General features: G+C 68.2%; 2 protein-coding genes across 2 annotated transcripts; one reads left to right on the top strand and one right to left on the bottom strand.

Moving 5' to 3' along the window:
* Positions 1-5: 5 nt before the first annotated feature.
* Positions 6-2441, bottom strand: LOC125317985 (nuclear receptor 2C2 associated protein). Its single transcript, XM_048288314.1, has 6 exons — positions 2357-2441; positions 1478-1524; positions 1290-1380; positions 1110-1215; positions 460-527; positions 6-277 (listed from the first exon to the last, which is right to left on the bottom strand). Exons 2-6 carry the CDS (start codon positions 1516-1518, stop codon positions 161-163), a joined length of 423 nt encoding a protein of 140 aa, XP_048144271.1. The 5' UTR covers positions 1519-1524; positions 2357-2441; the 3' UTR covers positions 6-160.
* Positions 2442-10794: 8353 nt separating this feature from the next.
* Positions 10795-23418, top strand: NCAN (neurocan). Its single transcript, XM_048288072.1, is given in 16 exon segments — positions 10795-10881; positions 14674-14753; positions 15804-16205; positions 16660-16834; positions 16921-17048; positions 17519-17812; positions 18084-18947; positions 19030-19769; positions 19771-20227; positions 20409-20525; positions 20684-20797; positions 20973-21131; positions 21212-21294; positions 21379-21523; positions 22308-22490; positions 22604-23418. Coding segments are annotated over 15 exon segments (4128 nt in total). The 5' UTR covers positions 10795-10881; positions 14674-14680; the 3' UTR covers positions 22798-23418.
* The last annotated feature ends 553 nt before the right edge of the window (positions 23419-23971 follow it).

Raw genomic sequence — 23971 nt, 5'->3', positions numbered from 1 at the left:
GCCGGGAAAGAGCAGGAATATCTTTAATTGATCCCATTGCACCCCTGTGTCCCACCACAGCCTCCCGTGTCCTTCACCAGCGTCACCCCAGGGGACAGGGATCCCTCTCAGGGGGGTCTGCAGAGCCCCCAAAGTGGGCACAGCCCCCCAGTGTCCCCCCCTAGAGCCTCTCCCCCAGCACCCCCAGGTGATAAACCACGATCCTCCCGAAGAAATCCGTGCTGCTCCCAAAGGTGATCCTCAGCTTATCCAGCACCGTTTCCTCCACCTGGAATCTGTGCCGCTCCCAGTGAAGGAAGAACGTAGGGATTGGGATGCCAGACCCGCCCTGAGGGGGTGAGGGGTGGGGGGGTCACACCCCCAGCTCTGCTGAGCAGCTCCCACAGCAGCAAAATTCCAAAATAAAAAAATCCCCGAATTCCAGCCCCCCATCATCATCATCATCCTGGGAAAGGATATTTGCAGGGCATGGCTGTCCTGGGGGTACAGCTCGGATATTTTCACCAGTTCCTCACCAGTCCTGCAGCCTGGGGAGGGCGAGGGCGAGCCTCAGGTGCTGCAGGAGCCTCCAAAAATCTTCCCTGGCTCCCAGCAGCACCCAGAGCATCCCAGCTCCTCTTTATTCCCCTCCAGGAGCCTCCAAAAATCTTCCCTGGCTCCCAGAGCACCCCAGCTCCTTCTTATTCCCCTCCAAGGGCTGTCCCAAAATCTTCCCCGATTCCTAGCAGCACCCAGAGCATCCCAGCTCCTCTTTATTCCCCTCCAAGGGCTGTCCCAAAATCTTCCCAGGCTCCCAGCAGCACCCAGAGCATCCCAGCTCCTCTTTATTCCCTTCCAGGGGCTGTCCCTAAATTTTCCCTGGCTCCCAGAGCATCCCAGCTCCTCTTTATTCCCCTCCAAGGGCTGTCCCAAAATCTTCCCCGATTCCCAGCAGTACCCAGAGCATCCCAGCTCCTTCTTATTCCCCCACGGAGCTGCTCCAGGTGTTCCCAAACCCCTCCTGGGCTTTGGGAATTGCTGATGAACCCCTCTGAGCCTCCCTCTCACAGCTACAGGGTGCAGGTGTGGGTAAACTGAGGCAGGGCCCCCCTAATCCCAGCAATCCTCACCTTCCAGCGTGCACAGCCGGCTGGAAAATCCCCCCTGGAACTGGATGTGGAGCTGCGAGACCTTGACGGGCTGGGGGAAATCCAGGGTGACCCACTGGGACGTGCCCTGGGTGGGGACAGCAGTGTCACAGGGGGCACGGAGTGGGGAAGGGGGGGCTCGCAGCTCCCGTGTCCCTGCACCTGGTCCGAGTTCCAGCAGGTCTCCTCGCTGCCATCGAACAGGTGCTGCTTCCCAAACTGCTTCACGTCCCGGTTCAGCACGGAGCTCACCCTGCGGGGGACACGTGCCACCAGCCCCGGGGGGACATCAGAGCCTGGCAGGGCCAGGGGACAGCGGGGCACGGGCGCCAGGAGGGGCCGGGACTCACCGCGCGGCCGTGCGGGCACAGACCAGGGGCTCCGGGGGCATCGCTGCCTGCGGAGAGAGCGCTCAGGGAGGGGCACAGACGGGGACACGCGAAACAGCGCTGGGGACACCCGAAGCAGCGCTGGGGACACCCAAAACAGCGCTGGGGACACGCGAAACAGCGCTGGGGACACCTGGGCAGGAACGGGGACACCTGGACAGCTCTGGGGACACCCAAAACAGCGCTGGGGACACCTGGGCAGGAACGGGGACACCTGGGCAGCGCTGGGGACACCCAAAACAGCCCTGGGGACACCTGGGCAGGAATGGGGACACCCAAAACAGCCCTGGGTACACCTGAGCAGGAACGGGGACACCCAAAACAGCCCTGGGGACACCTGGGCAGGAATGGGGACACCCAAAACAGCCCTGGGGACACCTGGGCAGCCCTGGGGACACCCAAACCAGCGCTGGGGACACCTGGGCAGGAATGGGGACACCCAAAACAGCCCTGGCAACACCCAAAACAGCGCTGGGTACACCTGAGCAGGAACGGGGACACCTGAACAGCACTGGGGACACCTGGGCAGGAACGGGGACACCCAAAACAGCGCTAGGGACACCTGAGCAGGAACAGGGACACCTGGGCAGCTCTGGGGACACCTGAAACAGCCCTGGGGACACCTGGGCAGGAATGGAGACCCTTGGATCGTACTGGGGACCCCCCGAGCAGCACCGGGGACCCCCGGCCAGCAATGGGGTTCCCCGAGAAGCACTGGGGACACCCCTGGGGACACCCGGACAGCACCGGCGACCTCCGGCAGCACCGGCTCCCCCCGGGGGCTGCTCCCCGGTCCCCTCCCCGTCCCACCGCGATCCCGCCGGGCCGCCCCGCACTCACCGCCCGCCGCAGGAAGAGGCGGAGCTCTCGCCCCGCTCCCGGTGTCCGGTACCGCCCCCGGCTCCGCGGGGACGCCGGCACGGGAGCTCCGTGTCCCCCCCGCGCCACCCGGGACCCCTCCGTGCCCCCCACCCCCGGCCCAGCCCCGCCGCCCCCCTCCCACCGTGTTCGCCGCCCTGCAAACGCCTCGCCCCCGCTCCCGGTCCCCGTTCCCGGTCCCCGCTCCCGGTCCCCGCTCCCGGTCCCCGCGTGTCCTTGGGAAGGGGGGGATCCCCCCCTCTGCCGGTGCTGGGGGGACCCGCGCGGGGGGCGCGGGGGGCGCGGGGACCCTCCCGGAGCAGCTCTGCAGGCGGCACTGGCGGAGCGGGGCTGGGACCGGCGAGAGGGAGGAGGAGAGGGAGAGGGAGTGCGGGGTGGGAGGGATTCCTGAATCCCTGAATTCCTGCATCCCTGAATCCCCGCACATCCCTGAATCCCCGAATCTCTGCATCCCTGCATCTCTGAAACCCTGCACATCCCTGAATTCCTGGATCTCGGCACCCCTGAAACCCTGCACATCCCTGAAACCCTGAAACCCTGGCTATCCCAGAATCCCTGAAACCCTGAATTCCCGCATCCCTGAATCACTGAAATCCTGCACAACCCTGCATCCCTGAATCCCTGCATATTCCTGCAGCCCTGAATCCCAGAAACCCTGCATGTCCCTGCATCCCTGAATTCCTGAATCTCTGCATCCCTGGAACCCTGCATATCCCTGAATCCCTGAAACCCTGCATCCCTGCATCCCTGAATTCCTGAATCCCCGCATCCCTGAATCCCAGAAACCCTGCATATCCCTGCATCCCTAAAATCCTGTATATACCTGCATCCCTGCACATCCCTGCAGCCCTGCATATACCTGAATCCTTGCATATCCCTGAATCTCCCTGAATCCCTGCTCATCCCTGCATCCCTGATTTCCTGCAAATCCCTACACATCCCTGCAAATCCCTGCAAATCCCTGCATCCCTGAATCCCTGCAGATCCCAGGATCCTTACACGGCCCAGCAATGCTGCTCATCCCTGCATCCCTGCACCTCCCTGCATCCCTGCTCATCCCTGCATCCCTGCTCATCCCTGCACCTCCCTGCACCTCCCTGCTCATCCCTGCACCTCCCTGCACCTCCCTGCTCATCCCTGCGTCCTTTATCATCCCTACATCCCCACTCATCCCTGCTCATCCCAGCACCCCTTCCCACCCCAGCATCCCTGCTCATCCCAGCCCCCGGCTCCGCAGCCCCGCAGAGCTCCCGGTGCCGAGTGAGTCACGGCGGCCGCGCCGAGGCCGCCTCAGCTCAGTCACCGGCAAAAATAAACCCGGCGAGAGCTGCGAAGCCGCCGCCCCCTCCCCGTCCCCATCCCCGTCCCCGTCCCCGCCCCGGGGCTCGGCCCCGGCTGGGGACACACATGTCACACATGTCACACGCGTGTGAGCACACACCCGCGGGGACACGCGACACACGCGTGACCGGCTCTGCCTTCCTCCTCCTTCTCCTCCTCCTTGTCTCCCTCCCTCCTCTCCTTCCCCCGTCGAGTTTCGCCTGAGAAATTGGGTCAAAAACCGCAGGAGCCTCATTTGCCCCTGGGCTAATTGCTCGTCTGGGGACAGAGCTGCCACTTCTGCCACCGCCGTGCGCGTCACCTCCCGCACGCGCCTGCGGGCACGGTCCCCGCTCATCATCCCAGTGCCCCCCGACCCCTGCAGCCCTGGAGAACCGGGAGGATCCCAGTGCCCCCTGACCCCTGCAGCCCTGGAGAGCCGGGAGGATCCCAGTGCCCCCCGATCCTTGCAAGCCCGGGGAACCGGGAGGATCCCAGTGCCTCCCGACCCCTCCAGCCCTGGAGAACCGGGAGGATCCCAGTGCCCCCCGACCCCTGCAGCCCTGGAGAGCCGGGAGGATCCCAGTGCCCCCCGACCCCTGCAGCCCTGGAGAGCCGGCAGGATCCCAGTGACCCTTGACCCTGCAGGCCCGGGGAACAGGAAAGCAGCGCCTCAGCCCCGGAACCTTCGGCCTCGGTACCTTCCTCGCTGTCGAGGAACGCGGCGCTGCCGCCGCCGGGGCCGGGCCGTGCCAGGAGCGGCTCTGGCGGCGGCTGCCGGCTGCCGTCCAGCCCGGCGCTCCGCCGCGCCCCGGGGAGGCCTTTCCATCGGATCCAGGAGCTGATGGCGAGGCTGGTGCCAAAGCCAGCGCGGGCACGGCTCCAGACCCCCCGCTCGCACCGGGGCCCGCGATGCAGGAAGCGAGCGCCCGGTGCCTTTTGTGCGGCCGGTGGCGGCGTGTGGGCTCCGCCGAGCATCCCCGGCCGGCGCTTCCAAAGAAAGAGCGGGTGTTGTGCCCTTCACCATTAATTACTTGTGCCGATTGATTTCCACTTCCGCGTAAAGCCCCGGGGATCGCCGGGGGCTGCGGAATTCAGCGCGCAGCGGCACAGGGCTCTGCCTGTTCTCCGTGCCTTTATTATTTATCAAAATCCCCCCCGAGCGCGCGGGACGGGGGTGCCGCGGGGCTTCGGGAAGGGTTTGGCCCAGCCAGATGTGGTTTGTAATTCACGCTGAGGATGTGGTGGCATCTCGGCGCTGGGAAGGAGCAGGGCAGGGTGGCCGTGGGTAAATAGGGATGGGTAAATGATATAATTATCATTAATTTATTATAACGCTGCTTTTAAGCCACAAGCCGGCCTGTAGTCCCCAGGGCTGAGGGCACCGGGCTTTGCCGCGGTGTCCCCAACAGTGTCCCCACACCGTGAGTGCCTGACACGTGTCACAGCGGTGTGAGCAGGTGTGAGGGGGCCATGCGCCGTTAATGAGCTTGGCTTTGCGGACGGGAGATGCTGCTCAGTGTCCCCGCACGGGACAATTAGCACCCTGGCTAATGAGCCAGCGCGGCATCCTGCCAGCCTCGCTGCTGATTATTGCCGGAGTCAGAGCGGGGCTGGCCCGCCCGGTGTCCCCGGTGTCGCCTGCTCCCCCAAAATCACCCACGGGGGTGAGCTGGTGGCATCGCCACCGCGGGCATCGCCAAGGAGGCACCCGTGTCCCCTCCTGTGTCCCCTCCCGTGTCCCCTCCCGTGTCCCCTCCCGTGTCCCCGCCCGTGTCCCCTGTCCCAGGTGCGGGGTGGCCGCTGCCCGAGGGCGAAAGAGCGGGTCCGGCTGCCGGGAGGGGGAAGGGAAGGAGGCAGTTGCCATGGAAACCGCAAATAAAATCAATGCACGCTGCCGGTGGGTTCGGAGGGAAGTTGGGCCTGGCCAGGGCAGCATCGCCCATCCCTGGGGGGCACCGCAGCCCCCGGGCCAGCCCCGTCTGTGCCCTCCCTGCCGTGCCCAGCTCTCGGCGGGATGAGGGCACAGGGGCAGCACCGAAGTGGTGCCATCGTTCTGCGCCCCCCGCGTCCCCTCCCCATCCCTGGCTGAGCTGTCCTGCCCAACTCCAGCTCGGCAGCTCCGCCAGGACAGGCAGAGCCGCCGGTTCTCCGCAGCCACGGATCCTCCTGTCCGTCCGTCCTCCCGTCCGTCCGTCCGTCCGCCTGTCCCCGTGCCAGTGCCCCGAGCGCTGGCCCCAGCTGCGGTGGCAGAGGCCTCGCTAATGAGCTGCAGTCCTGATGAATGTGGCAGCTCTCCTGGAACGGGCTTCATTCGCCGCCGGCGGACCTGAGCGGAATAACAAGCGGCTCCGTGGGGCGAGGGACGGGGTCCCCCCGAGCACCCCGCGGCTGTGCGGGGACACCGGGCCGCGTTCCCGGGGAGCTGCGGGACCCCTCGCTGCCCACGGAAGCTCCGGGGCACCCCGGTGCCCCTCAGCACCCCGGTCACGGTGCCACCACCCCAAACTGGAGCAGCTCGGGAGGCTCCCGGCCCCGCCACCCGCCCAAATTGGCTCTGTCCTGTGGGGGACGGGGGTGGCCACCACAGAACCAAGCCCAGCGCTGTCCCCACGCCGCGGGCTGGCCATGTCACCCCTCTATTGTCACGGCAGCAAGACCTGGCTGAGACCTACCAAACTCATGTCACCAGGCTCCTGGCCCCTCCGCTGTCCCCTGGGGTGGTTGGGGACAAATCAGGGCGGTGCTGGAGCAGCGGGGACCCCCCCAGCCCCAGGCCGGAGCCGCAGTGGTGTCCCCGCGGGCGGTGCCGCGTCCCTGCCCCTCGCAGCGGGAGCCCCTCGGCGTTGTCACCGCACCCCAACCGCCCGCGGCCGCTCGCCGTGTCCCTGTCACAACAAAGGAAAACATCTCTGGATGGAAACTGCAGGAGGGTCGTCACGGCAACACTGCTGCAGGATTTCACCAGAATCCCGGCGTTCGGGCTCAAAAAGACGCGCAGTCCCCGCTCCCCCGCGCGGAGGCCGCCGCGGATCCTGCCGGGGCTGGGGCCCGGCGAGTGGGACCGAGGGATGGAGTCACCCCAACCGCGCTGGCCCGGGGCCACCCGGTGGGGCCGCGGCCGTGGGGACACGGTGACGGCAGGTTCTGCCTCGCGGGAGCAGCTCGGGGCTCCCCAGGCGATGCCGCTGGATGTGGGGCTGGGGGTGTGGCGGGGACCCCACCCGGGGCGAGGATGGGGACATTGGGACACGGCTCCGGGCCAGCGCTGGCGCTGCCACCCGAGTGAGGCTCGGCCTTGGCAGGATGTTGGGCTCAGAGGGCGATGAGACCCAATGAAGTCACCTCCCAGCTGGAGGGAGGGCACTGGGACGCCAAACTGGTGCCAGTGGAGGAGCTGGTTCCCAGCGCGTCCCTGGGCACGGAGCAGCTGCCGGAGAGGGGGGAGAGGTGTCCGTGGCACCCCGGTCCCCGAGCCGCGCTGGCGGGTGGCTGCTGTGACATTCACCGCCACTTGAGAGCTCCGCTCAGTCGCTGCCAGCACCCTCCGTGCCACACAAAAGGCCGGGGACACATCCACGCCGGGGCTCGGTGTCCCCTGGGAGGTGGCCCGGGGTCCCGCCTTTGAGTCCCCGGGGCTCCTTCGAGGGTCGGGGTCAGGCTGGGAGCAGCTGTGGTGGAGATTTTTGGGATGTGGGAGCTGGGAGCTGCTGGGGACACCCGACATTCCCACTGGGAAGCAGGCATGAGCCCTTCTGATCCCTGATCCATGCACGCTGCGGGATTTCCGGGTGAAATTTGGGGAGATGAAGAGCAGGAGGAAGGATTTGGGCAGCGGGGGGAGGACCCAGCTGTGGTGGGGGGCAGCGGGGACATCCAGAGGGTGCCCAGGTGAGGATTTTGAGGTCGGCCCCATCCCATGGACCACTCCTGGACCATCCTCTCCGAGCAGGAGCAGCACCCTCCTTCCAAAAACCCCCAGAAACCACCCCGGGCCAGCAGGACGGGAGATCTGTAGGGGCGGCTGGATCCGCCGAGAGCGGGAAGAAGCCGGGATATCAAATCCCCTGGGACCCTGTCCCTAAAGGCAAACCCCACGGGGACAGTGACCCCTGTCCCTGTCCCCCACGCTTGGGCACCTCCATGGGGCCGGGCCCGCCAGCTGCAGCCACATAAAGAAGGGGAACAGAGGAGCTCTGTGCGCCGGCAACGCCGGGATTGTGCCGGAGCAGGGGGGGGGCTCACAAAAGGCAGGAAACGCCACGAAAAGTCTGGCACAATGGAGTCGGAAATGAGAACTTTGCTCTCGGGTTTCCACGGATCCATCCTATGGGCGAAATAGGGAGGGGGGATCTCTCCTTTTGGTGCCAAGCCGTGGGAGACAGGCTGGCATTCTTCAGTCACCGGCGGGAAGGTGACACCCCCCCTCCCCCCAAAAAAAAACCGCCCCCCGATAGCTCAGTGATGGTTTTCTTCCCCCGTTTTGGGGGTCGTTCCTGGTAGCGCGGCTCTTTGGAGAGTCTTACCCGGTTTTGGGGGGTTGTTGGGGCTTTTTGAAATCTTTATCCATCCACAGCATCCTCCACCCCCCCCTGCACCCCATTCCGGCCCCTTATAGGGTGTGGAGGGGCTGGAGGGTGCTGCTGGCTGCGCCCTGTATGGCTTAGAGAGAATTTTGGGGTGTGGAGGGGCTGGGAGACGCTCCCCTCGTTGGAAACACCCCCAGAAAAATCCTGCTGGGTCCCCCCCTCTCTTCCTGCCTCCATTACCCCCCCACATCCTCGTAGGGACCCCACCCCCATAACAGCCCCCCCTATTCCAGGGACCCCCCCAATCTCTCCCCGAGCCCTCTTAGAGACCCCCCCTCATTACAGAGACCCCCCCCCAGCCCCTTCCACGCCGAGTGGGGTTCAAGAGGCGGCCCCGCTGGATGAGGAGGGGGCGGCCCCGGTTTTGGGGGGTGGGGGGGGTTGGCCCGGGTTTGGGGGGGTGGCGCATGCGCGGCCGCCCCTCGCCCTGCGCCGGGCAGCGCGGAGCGGGCGCGGGTTCTCCGCCGCTGCGGGCAGGTGCGGGCGGGCGGCACCGGCGGCACCGGCGGGGGGGGGGGGGGGGCCGCGCCCGCCGCCAGCCGCGATTGGCCCGGCCCGGCCCGGCTCGGCCCCCTCCGGGGGGGGCCCGGCCCGCTGCCCCCCCTCTCCGAGCCCCGCTTTTAAGCCCCCGGTGCCGGCGGGGGTGCTCGGCTCTACCGGCGGCGATGAGTCCCGGCGCGCCCTGAGCACGGACCAGGTACGTGTGGTACCGGCACCGGCACCGGCACCGGCACCGCCCCCACTGCGGGGACGGCCGTGGGGATGGGGACACCGGCACCGCTACGGCAGGAGCGGGACGGATCCGCGCTGGGGGCTCGGTGGGTGCGGGGCCCGGTGGCGGGGATGGGGACGGTGACACCGACACCGGTACCGGTAGCGGCAGCGGCAGCGCTACGGCGGGAGAGGGCTGGATCCGGGCTGGGGACGCGGCGGGGCTGCGGGGGCTGCAGGAATGCGGGGCCGGCCGGGTGGCGGGGATGGGGACGGTGACACCGGCACCGGCACTGCTGCGAGGACGGCTGTGGGGGCGGTGACACCGGCGGCGACACCGGCGCCACCACGGCAGGAGCGAGATGGAGCCAGGCTGGGGAATGCGGGGGTGGGGGGGCCGCGGGTCCCGGCGGCGGTGGCGGGGATGGGGATGGGGACACCGGCACGGCTGTGGCAGGAGCAGGACGGATCCGGGCTGGGGACGCAGCGGGGATGAGGGGGACGCTCGGTGTGGGAGAGGGACACTGTGGGTACCGGGGGGGGACAGCGGTGAGGGATGGTGGCCCTGGCGTGGGGGAGACGCTGGGGACACGGAGGGGACAGTGAGCTGTCACGGCTGGCGGTGCTGGGATCGGGGACCATGGGGCTGGAGGGGACACTGCGGGGATCAGGGGCACTGGGACAGCTGGACAATGGGGGCGTGGCCACTGGCTTTGTGGGGACGCGAGGACAGGGGGACACCGTGAGGACCGGGCTCTCAGGGGCTGGGGACACTGAGAGGGGCTGGGCAACACTGGGGACAGTGGGGCAGGCAGGGCCACCATGCCCTGAAGCACCCCAGGAGCTGGCAGCGAGACAGAGGGCAGGCAGAGGTGGCGAGGGGTGGCAGGACAGCTGTGGGTGCCACCGGTGCCACCCCCCCCCCGTGGTGCCACAGCCGGGTGCGCCTGGGCCACCCGGTTCCTTGCTGGTGACACTGGTGGCTCCCTGGTGAGTCGGGAGCCGGGAATTTCCCTATCCCGAGGTGGCCCTGGCTGCCAGGGCGCTGGCAGAGTGCTGGGCGCTCAGTGCCATGGCCAGGATGTCCCCAGCACGCGGACACGGTGTGGAGAAGACAGGATGGATGGATGGATGGATGGATGGACGGACGGACGGATGGATGGATGGATGGATGGATGGATGGACGGACGGATGGATGGATGGAGGGATGGACGGATGGATGTGGGTGGGGATAGCGCGAGGCGCTCGGCAACCCCAAAACCGGTGGGACAACGGTGCCAGCGGCCTGGATCCGTGCCAGGCCCTGCGGCCCGGGGGTCTCCTCCCGGGTTTGGGCACCGGGCGCGGTGCCGGGAGTCACTCCCAGCGTGTGGCCGAGCCGGCGGCAGGGCTGGCGATGGAGCCGAGGGCTCAGAGCGATGCTGCGCCGGCTTCGGGGCTCCCGCGGCGCTTTGGGCTTTGCAGGGGAGAGGCAGAAAGCGGGGCAAAAAGAATCAATAAATTTAAAAAAAAAAAAAAAAAATCGATTAAAAAAAAAAAAAGAGGAGCAAATTCTAAAATAAAGGCTGCAGACTGTCTGCCTAATAAAAATCGCACCCGGCAAAGGGCCCATATTGGACGGGATCACAGCTTCCCGAGGTGCTAATTTATTCCGGCAGGCTGGGGGGAGCGGGGAGCATCACGTTGCCTGTGAGATGTGACGGCAGCGAGGTTTGCAGAATTCCTTTGTTGTGGGCAGAGAGGAGGGGACGCCGAGCCGGCCCCGCCGCCGGGCTCCTGCCGCGGCCGCGCAGCCCCGGGGGGGCCCCCGGAGGACACCCCCGGTCCCCGCGGGGGCGGCGGGGACACCGCGGCGCTGGGAGGGAGGTGGGTGCTGCGGGGGGGGGGGTCAGGGCTGCTCGGTGCTGGGGGCGGGGGGTGCAGGAGCAACCCCCGGGGTGGCTGAGGGGGGGGGACACGCCGGGAGGGTGGGCACCGGGATGTCGCGTGGCGCGTTGGTGGCACCGCGGACCCGAGCGACCCGCGGGGACAGCAGAGGTCACGGGGACTGCGGGCTGCGTGGGGACAGCCGGTGGCACCCTCAGGGCTGGGGCGCCCCCAGGGTGGGGGCACCAATGTCCGGCTGCATGCGGGCTGCCCGGGTGGGTGGGCAGTGCCCCCTTCTCTGCTGCCACCCATCCCGTGTCCCCAGCGCTGTCCCAAATGTCCCCTCTGCTCCGTGCGCACCCCGGGATCCGCAGCCGGCCCTGTCCCAGGCTCGGGGCAGGGCGGGGGCAGAGGTGACCCCCAAACTGGCCGGGTGGTCCCGGCGGCCTGTGTGGAATTAAGCTCTGTTTCAGCTCAAGCTAATCACCAGCCCCGGCTTTGCATATTCATGAGCAGGATGAATTATTCATGAGGTGACAGCTAGTGACAGATGTGAAAATGTTCGCCCGGCTTTGGGGGGGTTTGGGGGGGCGTTTTGCACCGGCGTTATTTTAAATTTCTCTCGTCTGCCGTTCCCCCGGTTGCGCTGGGACGCCGAGGGGACAGGGACACGCTCCTTGTCCCCGAGGGGGCCGAGCCACGTGGCCTTGGGGACGTCACGGTGACACCGCCCTGACTGCGGAGAGAAACCCCCGCTGCGAAATTCGGGCCCTGGTGCCCGTGGTGGCCCGGCCACCTCCCTCACCTCGCCACCCCCGTGCCACCCCCCTCGCCTCGCTGCCACCACCGGGCACACGCATGGCCCAGCCCACGGCTGCTTTCCCTGGGAATCCCGGCTGGATCCTGCCCCGGCCATCCCGATCCATCCCTGGGGCATCCGGGATGCATCCCGGGCCGATCCCGGTGGCACCGCAGGGTCGGGATGTGGCCGTGCCACCCCGGCGGGGTTGGAGCTGGATTGTGGATCCATGGATGGCGGGGAGGTGGGAACGATTCGCTGCCGATAATTAACGAGGCTGCGGGGGGACATTGCCCGCCCGTGGGGTCCTGGCGAGGGGACACCGCGTGTGGTGGCACCGGTCCCGGCAGGGCTGGCGCTTCCCGTGTCGCTTGTCCTGACCTTGGGAGAAACTTTTGGCTGGCTCAGCACCTTGCCCGGCTGGGCAGCCGGGGGTGCGGTGAGGGGCTGAGGGGATGGAACGGGGCGGGGACGGGCGCAGAGCCATGGGGAATGTGCCCCCTGTGCGTGCCAAGGGCAAGGGTGGCAGCCGGCTGGCCCCAGAGGACAGAGATGTGTCCTGTCGCTGGTGCGGGGGGACTTTGGGGACAGCTGAGCTTTCCCAGGTGCTGCCGGCTTGGCCCTTCCCACCTTTCCTGCTGCGAAAGCAAATCCTGCAGGAATGCTGATGTCAGGGAAGGCGACGGCTCAGCCGGAGCCGGGCAGCCCTGTGACCCCAAAACCTGAACCGCGAGCGCCCAGCAGCACCCACTGGGGGGGGGGGTCAGGGACCCCCATCCCATCCCATCCCATCCCATCCCATCCCATCCCATCCCATCCCATCCCATCCCATCCCATCCCTCAAATCCCAGCTCTGCAGCCTCCTGGGAAGCGGCTGGAAACCCAAAGAGCAACTTTTGTGTTTAACATTTAAATAAATCCCGGCTGTTTGCTCAGCGAGGACCCGGCTCTGAGTAAATACTCCGAGGAGGATTTCTCCTCCTCGCCTTCACGCGGCTCTCCGCGGGCTCTCGCTGCCGCTGGCCCGGTGTGACACCGGGGATGGGACCCCTCGGTTCGGGACTGGTGGCCGCGAGTTGTCACTGGGTGCTCCACTGAGAGCTCTGCGGGCCGGGGAGGAGGATGGATGGAGAAGGGGAAGATCCCAGGAAGGTGGCAGAGAGCGAGATCCCATCGCTGCTGTTCCCCCCCCCCAATCTCCTTGTTTGCCTTTTGATGGGAAAAGTCACCTGGAAAATCCAGGGGAAAAGGAAATGTGTGGAAAGACCAAAAAATCTTTCAAAAACCGGGAAAACCCAGCAGGATGGTTTGAATCCCTGAGACGTGGGTGAGCACAGCCCGGGCCACCCTTGTTCCCTGGTGCTGGGTGTCCTGGGTGTCCCCATCCCGCACCCAGCAGGTCTCGGGTGGTGCCCGGACCAAGGACACGGCGCTGCTGCTTTGTCCTGGGAGAGCCCTGAACACCCCAGAAAGCCAAAATTAACATTCCAACGCGAGGAGCTGGAACCTCCCGAGCCCGCCCGTGCCAAGGAATTTTTTTTTCCCCCTGGAGCTCAAAGACCGGGAAAAGTTTGGTGCTGCCGAGGCATTTCCTTCCCGGAGCATCTCTGAGCAGGGATGAACGAGCTGCTGTCGGTGCCGTGGAGCAGCCCCGGCGCTGCTTTGGGGTTTTCCAGCTCCAGGGAGATTAATCCGGGCAAAGGCACATCCCGCTGCCCATTCCTGACCCCGGGAATTTCCCTCCATGGCCAGGGCCACGTCACACCTCCCTGTCCCCTCCCAGCAGAGCGCCCTGTGGAGCTGCCGCGGTGGGGAAGGGGCTGCCAAGGCTTTCTTCTTGAGAAGGAATCAGATAAAACCCGGTTTTGCATCCCCAAAAAGGCCCTTTGCCCGCGCGGAACACGGGGGGGCCTCCTTTTTTCTCGCCGTTTCGCTCTTTCTTTCTATTTTCGTCCCATAAAAGCACAGAAGGGACGGAACGAGGCATCAAGGGCTGGAAAATGGAGCAAAAGGGATGGGGGATGAGGCAGAGCCTCGGTTCGGGGCAGCGGGAGGGGCACGGGGGGTTCCTGGTGTCCCCCAAAGGCCGAGTGGTCCCCAAAGCCCTGTCTGGGACGGGGCAGGGATCGGGGAAACCCAGGGAGCAGCAAATTCCAGGATGTGAATGGGGAGGAGCTGGGGTTTGGCTCAAGCTCGTTGGCCACGTGGTGGCACTTCGGGATTTGGGGGTTTGGGGGTGCTGGCTGCGTCCCTGCTGCCTCTGCTCGGCCAGTTTGGCACCCGACGGGTGAGCGATGGTTGTGGTGGGAGCTGGATGGTGGCGGTGGTGGGAATTTGGGGATGGTGGTGGGCACTGGGTGACAGCTGGGTGATGGTTGTGGTGGGAACTGGGTGATGGTTGTGCCAGGTTTTGGTTGTGGTGGGAGCTCAGAGATGGTGGTGGGCGCCGGGTGATGGTTGTGTCCGTTCTGGGTGATGGTGGTGGGCACTGGGTGGTGCCTGTGCCAGGCGATGGTTGTGTGGGAATCGGGCGATGGTTGTGGTGGGAGCTGGGTGATGGTGGCAGGCGCCAGGCCACGGTTATGCCCATGCCAGCTGTGTGACCTCCCCACCTTCCCGCTGATCCCGGCTCCCAGATGTTTTAGGAACCCTCTCAGCCGCCGCAGAGGAGCAGACGGACGGGAGGGAGCTCCGGGCGGCGGCGGAGCCGGGGCTTTGTGCCCCTGGGGGACCGCGGGACCCCCGGGTGTGCCCACCCACCCCCAACACCGCGCCGGGTGCCGCGGGGATGTCGCCGCGGGTGGCACCGGTGGCGGGCACACAGAGGGACATCCCAGCTGGATGCTGGTCTCTCATCCCGCCCCCGGGCCGGCAGAGAAATCCAGCTCTCCCTGGGCTAATGGGGCTAATCCCGCTCCTCCCGCGGTGATTTCTGGCCCGAGGGCATCGCGGGGTGGGCGAGCGGTGGCCTGGCAGCGCTGCTGTCGTTGCAGGTCAAGGATGGTCCATGTGATGGGGGATGCCGCCTGCTGGGTCCTGCTCGGGCTCTCCCTCCTCCCCATCGCCGTCCTGGGTAAGTGCTCGGCGGCCGGGGCTAATTAGAGGGCAAACAGCGATAAATAATGAACTCTGGGCCGGAATAAACCGTGACCGGGAATAACAACCCGGGCAGGGCTCGGGCTGCCCGCGGGATTAGTGAGGGAGAAGCCCCCCAGGCGACCGTGCCCCCTCCCTCTCTCCCTCCCTCCCTCCCCGCGTTGGGATCGCTGCAGGCGAGACCTTAAATCCTTAATCCCGCTGGCGGCCCCCTCCCCACGGCCCAGCTGAGCCCCCCGGGGATTTGCCGTGGCTCTGAGCCGTGTCCCCCCCGTCCCCCACGGCGGGGACACCGCAGCATCCGCCGCACCGGGGGCTTTGGGATCGGCCACCCCGGAGCCCTCCCCGTGGCCCCCAGGGAGCCGAGGGCTGGGGGTGCGGTGAGGGTGGCGGAGGAAGGTGCCAGGGAGGGATAAGTGGCTGTCCCCAGTCCCCAGCTGTCCCCTGATCCCACTGGAGGGTCCACGGGGGGTCAGAGACGCGGGGGATTTGCACAGGCTGGGACGGGATTAGTGCGGGACAAGGAGGAGGAGGATGAGGAGGAGGAGGAGGAGGAGGATGATGAGGAGGAGGAGGAGGAGGAGGAGGAGATGGTCACGGTCCTGGCACGCTTGATCCCAGCACGGGGGTGGCTTTTCCGCTGGTGCCACAGGCGTCGGGTGGCGTCTTTGGCGAGAGATCTCCCTCGGCGGGCAGGGACAGGGCGAGCTGGTGTCCCCAGGGAGCCGTGTGGCACCCACGGGTGCAGAGCAGTGCCTACAGCCTGGGGACATCGGGGGGCTGGGCAACATCCTGGGGGTGCCGTGGACCCCGTCCGAGCTGGGGGTTCAGCCCCAGAGGGGGGAAAGGTCTGTCGGCAGCCGCTGGATGGGGTGGCCGCGCTTTATCCCAGTTCATTATCCCGCTGCCTGCTCTTCCTGGGGCGCTCAGGGGTGCCCGGAGCGGAGCCCCCCACACCCTGCGATGCCCCCCAGCCCTCCCCGCTGTGCCCAAACTCCCCGTGGCAGCCGAGCCGCTCTCCCCGCAGGCTCCCAGGACGAGGGGAAGGTGATCCACATCACCAGGGTGCAGCACCAGGCGGTGCGGGTGGGGCTGGGGGAGCCCGTGACCCTGCCCTGCCTCTTCCTCCTGCACCCCTCCGCCTCCCTGGGGCCCAACGAGCCCCCGGAGCCGCCGCGCGTCAAATGGAGCAAGGTGCGCTCGGCCACCGGCCAGAGGGAGGACGTGCCCATCCTGGTGGCCAAGGACAACGCGGTGAAGGTGGTGAAAGCCTACGAGGGCCGAGTGTCGCTGCCCGGCTACGCCCGTGACCGCTCCAACGCCACGCTGCAGCTGCGGGCGGCCCGCGCCAGCGACGCGGGGCTCTATCGCTGCGAGGTGGTGGCCGGCATCGACGACGAGCAGGACCTGCTGCCGCTGGAGGTGACGGGTGAGCCGGGCACGGCGGGGGCACGGCGGGGGGCACGCTGGGGGGGGTCGCGCAGCCCCTGTGGCCGAGGCAAGGTGGGCGAGTTGGGCACTCAGGGTGAGCTGCGCACCCCGTGTGAGCTGTGCACTCCCTGCACCCCACAGCATCTCTGCACCCCACAGCATCTCTGCACCCCACGCACCCGGTGCCCCCCATGTGCTCTGTGCCCCCCATGTACCCGACGGCGGCAGCTGTGCCCCCCGTGTGTCCCCCTGCACCCCATGACAGGGGTTCTGTTCCCCATCAGCCCTGCGGACTCTCTGTGAGCTGTGTGAGGCCTAAACCCCGCTCCAGCCCTGCACCCTGCACCCCACGGACCCCGTGCCATCCCTGCATCCCACACCAATTCTGCCCCTCCTGCGCCCCATCCCAGCCCTGCCCCCGGTACCATCTCCCCGCTCCTGTGCCCTCCCAGGCGTTGTGTTCCACTACCGGCCCGCGGGCGAGCGCTACGCCCTGACCTTCCCCGCCGCCCGCCGCGCCTGCCGCGACAACTCGGCCGTCATCGCCTCCCCCCAGCACCTCCAGGCCGCCTTCGAGGACGGCTACGACAACTGCGACGCGGGCTGGCTGAGCGACCAGAGCGTGCGGTGAGTGCGCGGGACGGGCCACCCCGCGGGCACCCCCGGGCACCCCCTCCCCGCGGAGCCGAGCGCCCACCGTGCCCCTCCCGCAGGTACCCCATCACCCTGTCCCGGCCCGGCTGCTACGGAGACCGCAACAGCCTCCCCGGCGTGCGCAGCTACGGGCGGAGGGAGCCCGCCGAGCTCTACGACGTCTACTGCTACTCCCGGGAGCTGCGAGGCAAGGAGGGGGTGCCCAGGGCTGTGCCCGGCTGCGAGCAGCCTGGCACATGCCCGGGGATGGCCCTCTGTGGTCACGGTGTGGCTGGGTGCCCAGGGGTGTCCCTCCCCGGCCGTGGCCATGGCTGGGTGCCCACGGTGTCCCTCCGTGGTCACGGCGTGGCTGGGTGCCCAGGGATGTCCCTCTGTAGCCATGGCATGGCCGGGAGCACAGATAAGTGCCCGGGGATGTCCGTCCGTGGCCGTGGCACGGCTGGGTGCCCAGGGAGGTCCCTCCATGGCCACATCTGCGCCCGGCTGCAGGGTGGGTGCCGGGGCCATGCCAGCGCTCCGTGCCATCCTTGGCACCGTCACCGAGCGTGGCCGCGGCGCTCAGGCCGTGGCGACGTCCCAAAAAGCCCCGCTCCACTCCGAGCCACCAGGACCGTCACTTCCTGCTCCCGTGTCCCCAACACCTCCGCTCTCCCGCAGGGACCGTGTTCTACGCCACGGTGCCGGGGCGCTTCAGCTGGCAGGAGGCCCGCAGGCACTGCCGGAGCCGGGGCGCCTCGCTGGCCACCACGGGCCAGCTGTACCTGGCGTGGCGAGAGGGGCTGGACCAGTGTGACCCGGGCTGGCTGGCCGATGGCAGCGTCCGCTACCCCATCCGCCTGCCGCGCAGGAAGTGCGGGGGCGAGGCCTCGGGGGTGCGGACCCTTTACCAGTTCCCAAATCGCACCGGTTTCCCCTCCGCCGCCTCCAAATTCGACGCCTACTGCTACAAAGGTGAGCGAGACCCGCCGAGCTCCGCTCCCAGACCCCCCACCCGCTCCCGTCTTCCCTCGGGGATCAGTGGGCATGGCCGGGAAAATTGCTGCGGATGAATATTTAATTAGGGAATTAATGAGATAAACGAGGAGAGCGGCGCTGGGAGGGAGCCCAGCTCCGGCTGGGTGCGGGGAGGTGGATGCGGTGCCTGGTGCTGACACTCGAGGAGGGCTGCGAGACCCCTCGGGTGCCCTCGGTGCCACCGCTGATGCTCGTGGTGTCCCCGCAGCCGCGGGGCACAGGGACACGGAGGAGCCGGTGCTGCCGGTGCCCCCCACGCCCGACCCGCCGAGCAGCGACAACGTGCTAGTGGAGCACAGCGAGGACCTGGGCACTTCGGGGGACACTCGCGACATCCCCCGCGACCGCTACGACCTCCAGCCGCAGCCGGGGCCCGCGGGGCTGGGCGAGGATGAGGACGAGCAGCTGCGGCCGGCCAGCGGCAGCCCGGTGGCGCAGCGCGGTGACCTCCCGGGGGCTGCCCTGTCGCCGGCACCGGCGGCTCCAGGGCTGGGGACGGGCGGTGGGACATCCCTGCCGCCCACCGCGGCCCCCTCGCTGGCGTGGCCCCACGAGGAGGAGGCTCTCAACGTGGTGGATCAGGCTCCGGACAGCTCCCGGCGGGATCCTCCGGCACAAGGAGAGCCCGAGGGACTCCCGGCCACCCTCCTGTCACATGCCCAAAGCCCAGCCCTGGAGCACAGCACCGGCTCGTCCTTGGCACCGGCGACCCCCAGCGCGGCCCCGGAGACCCCCAGCACCCCCCCGGGCAGCTCCAGCGCCCCGAGGAAGAGCTACCCCGGGCTGAACGGGCGCTACTTCCAGCTCCAGCGGCACAGCCGGGACCCCGCGGTGGCAGCTGGGGACACCACGGTGGCCATTGGGGACCCCACGGTGGCGATTGGGGACCCCACGGTGGCAGCTGAGGAGCCAGCGGGGATTGTCACCCAGGTCCCCGTGCTGGCGCTGGAGGTGAAAGGACCCGCAGCCAACGCCGTGGAGCTGTGGAGCCTCCCCCGAGCCGGCACCGAGAGCCCCCGGCGGGAGGGTCCCCACGCGTCCCCCAAAGCGCTGGAGGAGGAGCCCAGCCCCGGTAAGTGACACCAGGCACGGCCGGGGGGTCCCAGCGCGGGCTGCGCCGCTCGGGGACCCCATGGCGGTGCCGTCTCTTGCAGAGCTCATGGCCCCGGCCACCGCCCCGGTGTCCCCCTCGCCGCAGGCGCCGGCCCCGAGGGATTCAGGGACCCCCGCAGGGACCCCGCCCGTGCCGTCCCCGTCCCCGTCCGTCCCCGCCACCCCCCGCGACGCTCGGGGCCACCGGGACATCCCCGCGGGTGGGGCTCAGCCCGTCCCCAGCGCCCGCGGGGACTCCCCGCGGCCACCCGCGGATGCCACCGAGGACTTCTCCGGGGACCCTCCCTCCCAGGACGGCGGTGGCTCGGTGCCCCCGCTGCCTCCGCTGCCCCCGGCCCCGTTGGTGGCCGAGGGTCCCGAGCCGGCCCCGCAGCCCCGCGGAGACGGCGGGGACGGCAGCGGGGCCCCGGGTGACGGCGCGCTGGAGAGGCAGAGGAAGGCGGTGACATTCCTGCAGCCAGAGGGTCCCTCCGAGGGACACGCTGCCACCGCCGGCTACACCGAGGGGGCTTCTCCCGGGCCCCTGGGGCGGTCCAGCGCCGCGGCTCCCCACGGGTCGGCCGAGCCTAGCCAGGAGCAGCCGGAGGGATCCAGGGATGCGGCCGAGCCTAGCCAGGAGCAGCCGGAGGGATCCAGGGATGTCGGGAATGGCGCAGCCGAGCCCAGCAGCGAAGCAGCCGCGTCCACCCCGGCCTGGGATGTCCCCTCTCCGTCCCCTTCCCCCACGGCCACCGAGGTGGTGCTGTGGGCCAGCACCGAGCGGCCGGAGGAGGGTGGCGGTGCTGGAGCCGGTGGCCGAGGAGGGGTCCACAGGCTTCACTCCCCGAGACCCACAGCCCACCCACCGCTCGGAGGCGGGGCTGGGGGCAGCCGAGCAGCTCCTCCTGTCCCCCCCGGGCCCCCGGCAGCCCCCCGCCACCCCCGGCGCCCCAGCTGTCCCCAGACACGAGGATGCTCCAACAGCCCCCGGCGAGGAGGACTCCTCCGGGGAGGCCAAGAGGGAAGAGTCCCCCACTGCCCTCGGGCCCTGGCCGTCCCCCAGTGCCCCCCACCCACGGGGGACGGAGCCCGCCGGGTCCCCGAGCGCGGGGCTGCTCTTTGAGCCCTCCGCGGAGCCAGAGCTGGGGGGTCCGGAGGGGTCCCCGCTGCTGGACGCCGACAGCGGCAGCGGGGAGGAGCCGGCGCTGGAGGAACGGGAGCTGCTGGCCTGGGTGGGCACCGGCAACGCCAGCGGGCACGGTGAGCTGCGGGCACCGGGGCTGGTGGGCACGGGGATGGGAGGTTTTGAGGCGGAGGTTTGGGCGGTGTCGCTCTTTTCATCCGAATTTCCTCGCTGGGAGCCGACGGGATGGGAGCGGGGATGGCGTGGGTGGCACCGCGTCCCCCCAGCCGGGCTCAGGGCACCGCTGCCGCCCCGCAGCGCCTCCGGACCCGTGCCAGAACAACCCGTGCCTGCACGGCGGGACGAGCCGTGCCAACGGCACCGTGTGCGGCTGCAGCTGCGCCCCGGGCTTCACCGGCGAGAACTGCGAGATCGGTGAGTGCCCGGGCACGCTGCGGCCCTGGCACAGCGCGGGGGCGGCTCTGCGGCTCCGAGCGCTGCGCGGAGCCCCGTCCTCGGTCGCTGGCACCGGAGGGCTCGGGAGGGTGGCGGCGGAGATGTCGCCGTGCCCACAGCTCGCGGTGTCCCCGCAGATATCGACGACTGCCTGTCCAGCCCGTGCCAGAACGGCGGCACCTGCATCGACGAGATCAATTCCTTCGTGTGCCTCTGCCTGCCCAGCTACGGCGGCAGCCGCTGCGAGAAAGGTGGGGACAGCCCCCAGTGTCCCCCCCCCAGCCCGGCTTTGTCCCCGCGGGGACACGGCTCAGCCGCCGTGGCTTTGGGGAGCCTCAAGGGGACACAAACCCCGCACAGCGCCGCTCCCCGCGGGGCTGAGGGCCGGCCCCTTTCTCTGTGGCCACTGTCGCCGTCTCCCCGCAGACACGGAGGGCTGTGACCACAACTGGCACAAGTTCCAGGGGCACTGCTACCGCTACTTCGCCCGCCGGCGCTCCTGGGAGGACGCGGAGCGCGACTGCCGGCGCCGGGCCGGGCACCTCACCAGCATCCACTCGCAGGAGGAGCACGGCTTCATCAACGGTGGGCTGGGGGTCCCGAATCCCCCCTCCCCGGGTGCTCCTCGCCTCCTCCATGCGAGCCGCGGGTGCCTCTTCCCGCAGGCTTCGGCCACGAGAACACCTGGATCGGGCTCAACGACCGCATCGTGGAGCAGGACTTCCAGTGGACCGACAACACCGGCTTGGTGAGGGCCTGTGGGGGGTCGGGGGTGGGCTCAGGGTGCGGGCAGGGGGCGCGGGGGGTGTCAGCCTCTCTGGTGGCCCCGCAGCAATACGAGAACTGGCGGGAGAACCAACCCGACAACTTCTTCGCGGGCGGCGAGGACTGCGTGGTGCTCGTGTCCCACGAGATCGGCAAGTGGAACGACGTGCCCTGCAACTACAACCTGCCCTACATCTGCAAGAAAGGCACAGGTAGCGCCCGCCCGGCGTGCCCAGCCTGGCACGGCCTCATCCCGCAGCCCTCGGCATCCCTGTCCCCATCCCGCAGTCCCAGTGTCCCCACTCCACAGCTCCTGACCATCCCTGTCCCCATCCCGCAGTCCCAGTGTCCCCACTCCACAGCTCCTGACATCCCTGTCCCCATCCCGCAGTCCCAGTGTCCCCACTCCACAGCTCCTGGCATCCCTGTCCCCATCCCGCAGTCCCAGTGTCCCCACTCCACAGCTCCTGGCATCCCTGTCCCCATCCCGCAGCCCCCAGGCCCCTCCTCATCCCCAGCAAACCTTTCCCAGCCCTTCTCCCAGGCGAACTCCAGCAGCTCTCCCCTAAATCTCCATTTTTCCTCTCTCTTCCCCCCCCCCCCCCCCCCATGATCAATCCCTCCATCCACACTTGGATTTGTTTAATTTGCTCCCATTAAAACCCATTAAATTCCCATCCTTACCTCGGGAAGTTCCATTAACCTCCAGCTGCTCCTCCCCACCCCGCGCGCTAATGACGCCCCAATAAAGCCATTAATTAACCAGTTAAACCCTGGGACACCTCGCTGCCACCCTGATGGACGAGCCTCTCCCAAAGCCACCACCACCACCACCCGCGTCCCCGGGGATGCAGGGGGAAGCTCATGGTGGCCCGGACTGGTGTCCCTTGTCCCCTCCCAGTAACTCCCAGTAACTCCCAGTAACTCCCAGTAACTCCCAGTACCTCCCAGTACCGGGGGGGGGGGTGACGGGGCTCTGCGTCCCCTCCCTCCCAGTGCTGTGCGGGCCCCCCCCGGAGGTGCCGAACGCTTTCCCGGTGGGAAAGAAGAAGGAGAAGTACAACATCCACTCCAGCGTGCGCTACCAGTGCCAGGAGGGCTTCACCCAGCGCCACGTGCCCACCATCAAGTGCCACAGCACCGGCAAGTGGGACCGGCCCAAAATCCTCTGCACAAAACGTTAGTGGGGGGACACGGAGGAGGGGGGAGGGAAGCCGAGCCGGGGGTGTGGGGGCATCACGAACAGTGACCTGACCCCCCCCCGCGTGCCCCGCCTTGCCCCCGTTAGCCAGGCGGTCGCACCGAGCGCGGCGGCACCGGCGGCACCGGCACAGCCACCCCCACCACCAGCACCACCACCACAAACCCCGCAAGGAGCGGCGAAAACACCGCCAGCACCTCCGGCTGGACTGGATGGAGGAGGGCCACTACTTCTAGGGCCGGGCGGCGGCCACCGAGCACAAGGGGCCCCCGTGGGATGTGGTGACGTCCCCCCGCCCCTCTCCCACCCTCCCCGCCCCTCTTTTATAACCCCTTTTTGGCTTTAGCTCCTTAGGATGCCCGGCCCCGTAGGGAATAGGATCCGGAGGGGGCGGCTGCGTGTGCGTCCCCAGCCCTCCCTGCATGTCCCGCGCTCAGCCCCCCCGGCCCGGGCTGGAGCCCCCAGCCCCGCACAGGGACCCCCCCCAGCTGGGCTCTGTCCCTGTCCCCAAATCGGGGCTAAATCAGGCAGCCCCCCCCCATATCCCACCTTGGGCGGCTCTGGTTTTTTAGCAGCCCCCCCATTTCCCTGCCCCAGCACCCCGGGGTGTCCCCGCGGCCGGCACGGGGTGGGGGTGGGGGGGGGGACACGGTGCCTCCGGGGCCACTGTCCCGCTCCGCGCCTGGTTTGGGGGGTGTTTGGTTTGGTTTTGTCCCCTTTCCGTTCGTTTCGGGTCCCCGTTGGAGTTGGCGTGTGTGTGTGTGTACGGCGCTTTCTGATCTCTGCTGTTTGCGACGTGACTGCCGTGTCCCGATCCCCTCCCCGACCCCCTCCCGACGCCCCCTCCCCATTTCTGACTCTGCCTTTCTGTACTGCTGGACATTTTAATAAATTTTTTTAACAGTTGAGCGAGCCCTGCGCTTTCCTGGGGACTGCGGGACGTGGCCCCTGCCCGGCGCCGCTGCCCGGCTGCCGCCCCTCACCGCCCCCCATTAACTCCGAGCAAACCCAAACCCTCTGCCAGGGCTCCCCGTGCCAGCTCCGCCGCCTGCTCGCCGTGAATCACCGCCGTGGTGGCCGCCACGTGGGTCCCCTGTCGCTGGCCAGCGTGGCCGCGGCGTCCCCCTCAAGATGGGGAGGTGCCGATGGATTTTTTTGGGGTGATTCCTGCCTTAACCGTGGCTGAGGGGGTTGCAGCTCCCACCCCTCCCTCTGTCACCCACCCCCCGATGTTCCCCTGCCCCCCTGTCACCCACGGTCCCCGCTGTCCCCTCCCAGGGCTGTGCCATCCCAGCAATATTCGTTTCCATCACTCATTAAAGGTGATTTATGGGCTGTGCTCAGCTGGGCCGGGCCTGGAGGACGCCCCGAGCCCCCTCCGAATCCCGGGGTCCCCACCCCTGTCCTGCCACCCGCCACGGTGGCCCCTGGTTGCTGCCAGCGCTGTGACACCCCGAGG

This window comes from Corvus hawaiiensis, chromosome 28, assembly GCF_020740725.1.
Source record: "Corvus hawaiiensis isolate bCorHaw1 chromosome 28, bCorHaw1.pri.cur, whole genome shotgun sequence".
NCBI lineage: Eukaryota > Metazoa > Chordata > Aves > Passeriformes > Corvidae > Corvus > Corvus hawaiiensis.
Note: the sequence above shows the minus strand (reverse complement) of the source record. Positions and strands in the feature narration are given on the sequence as shown.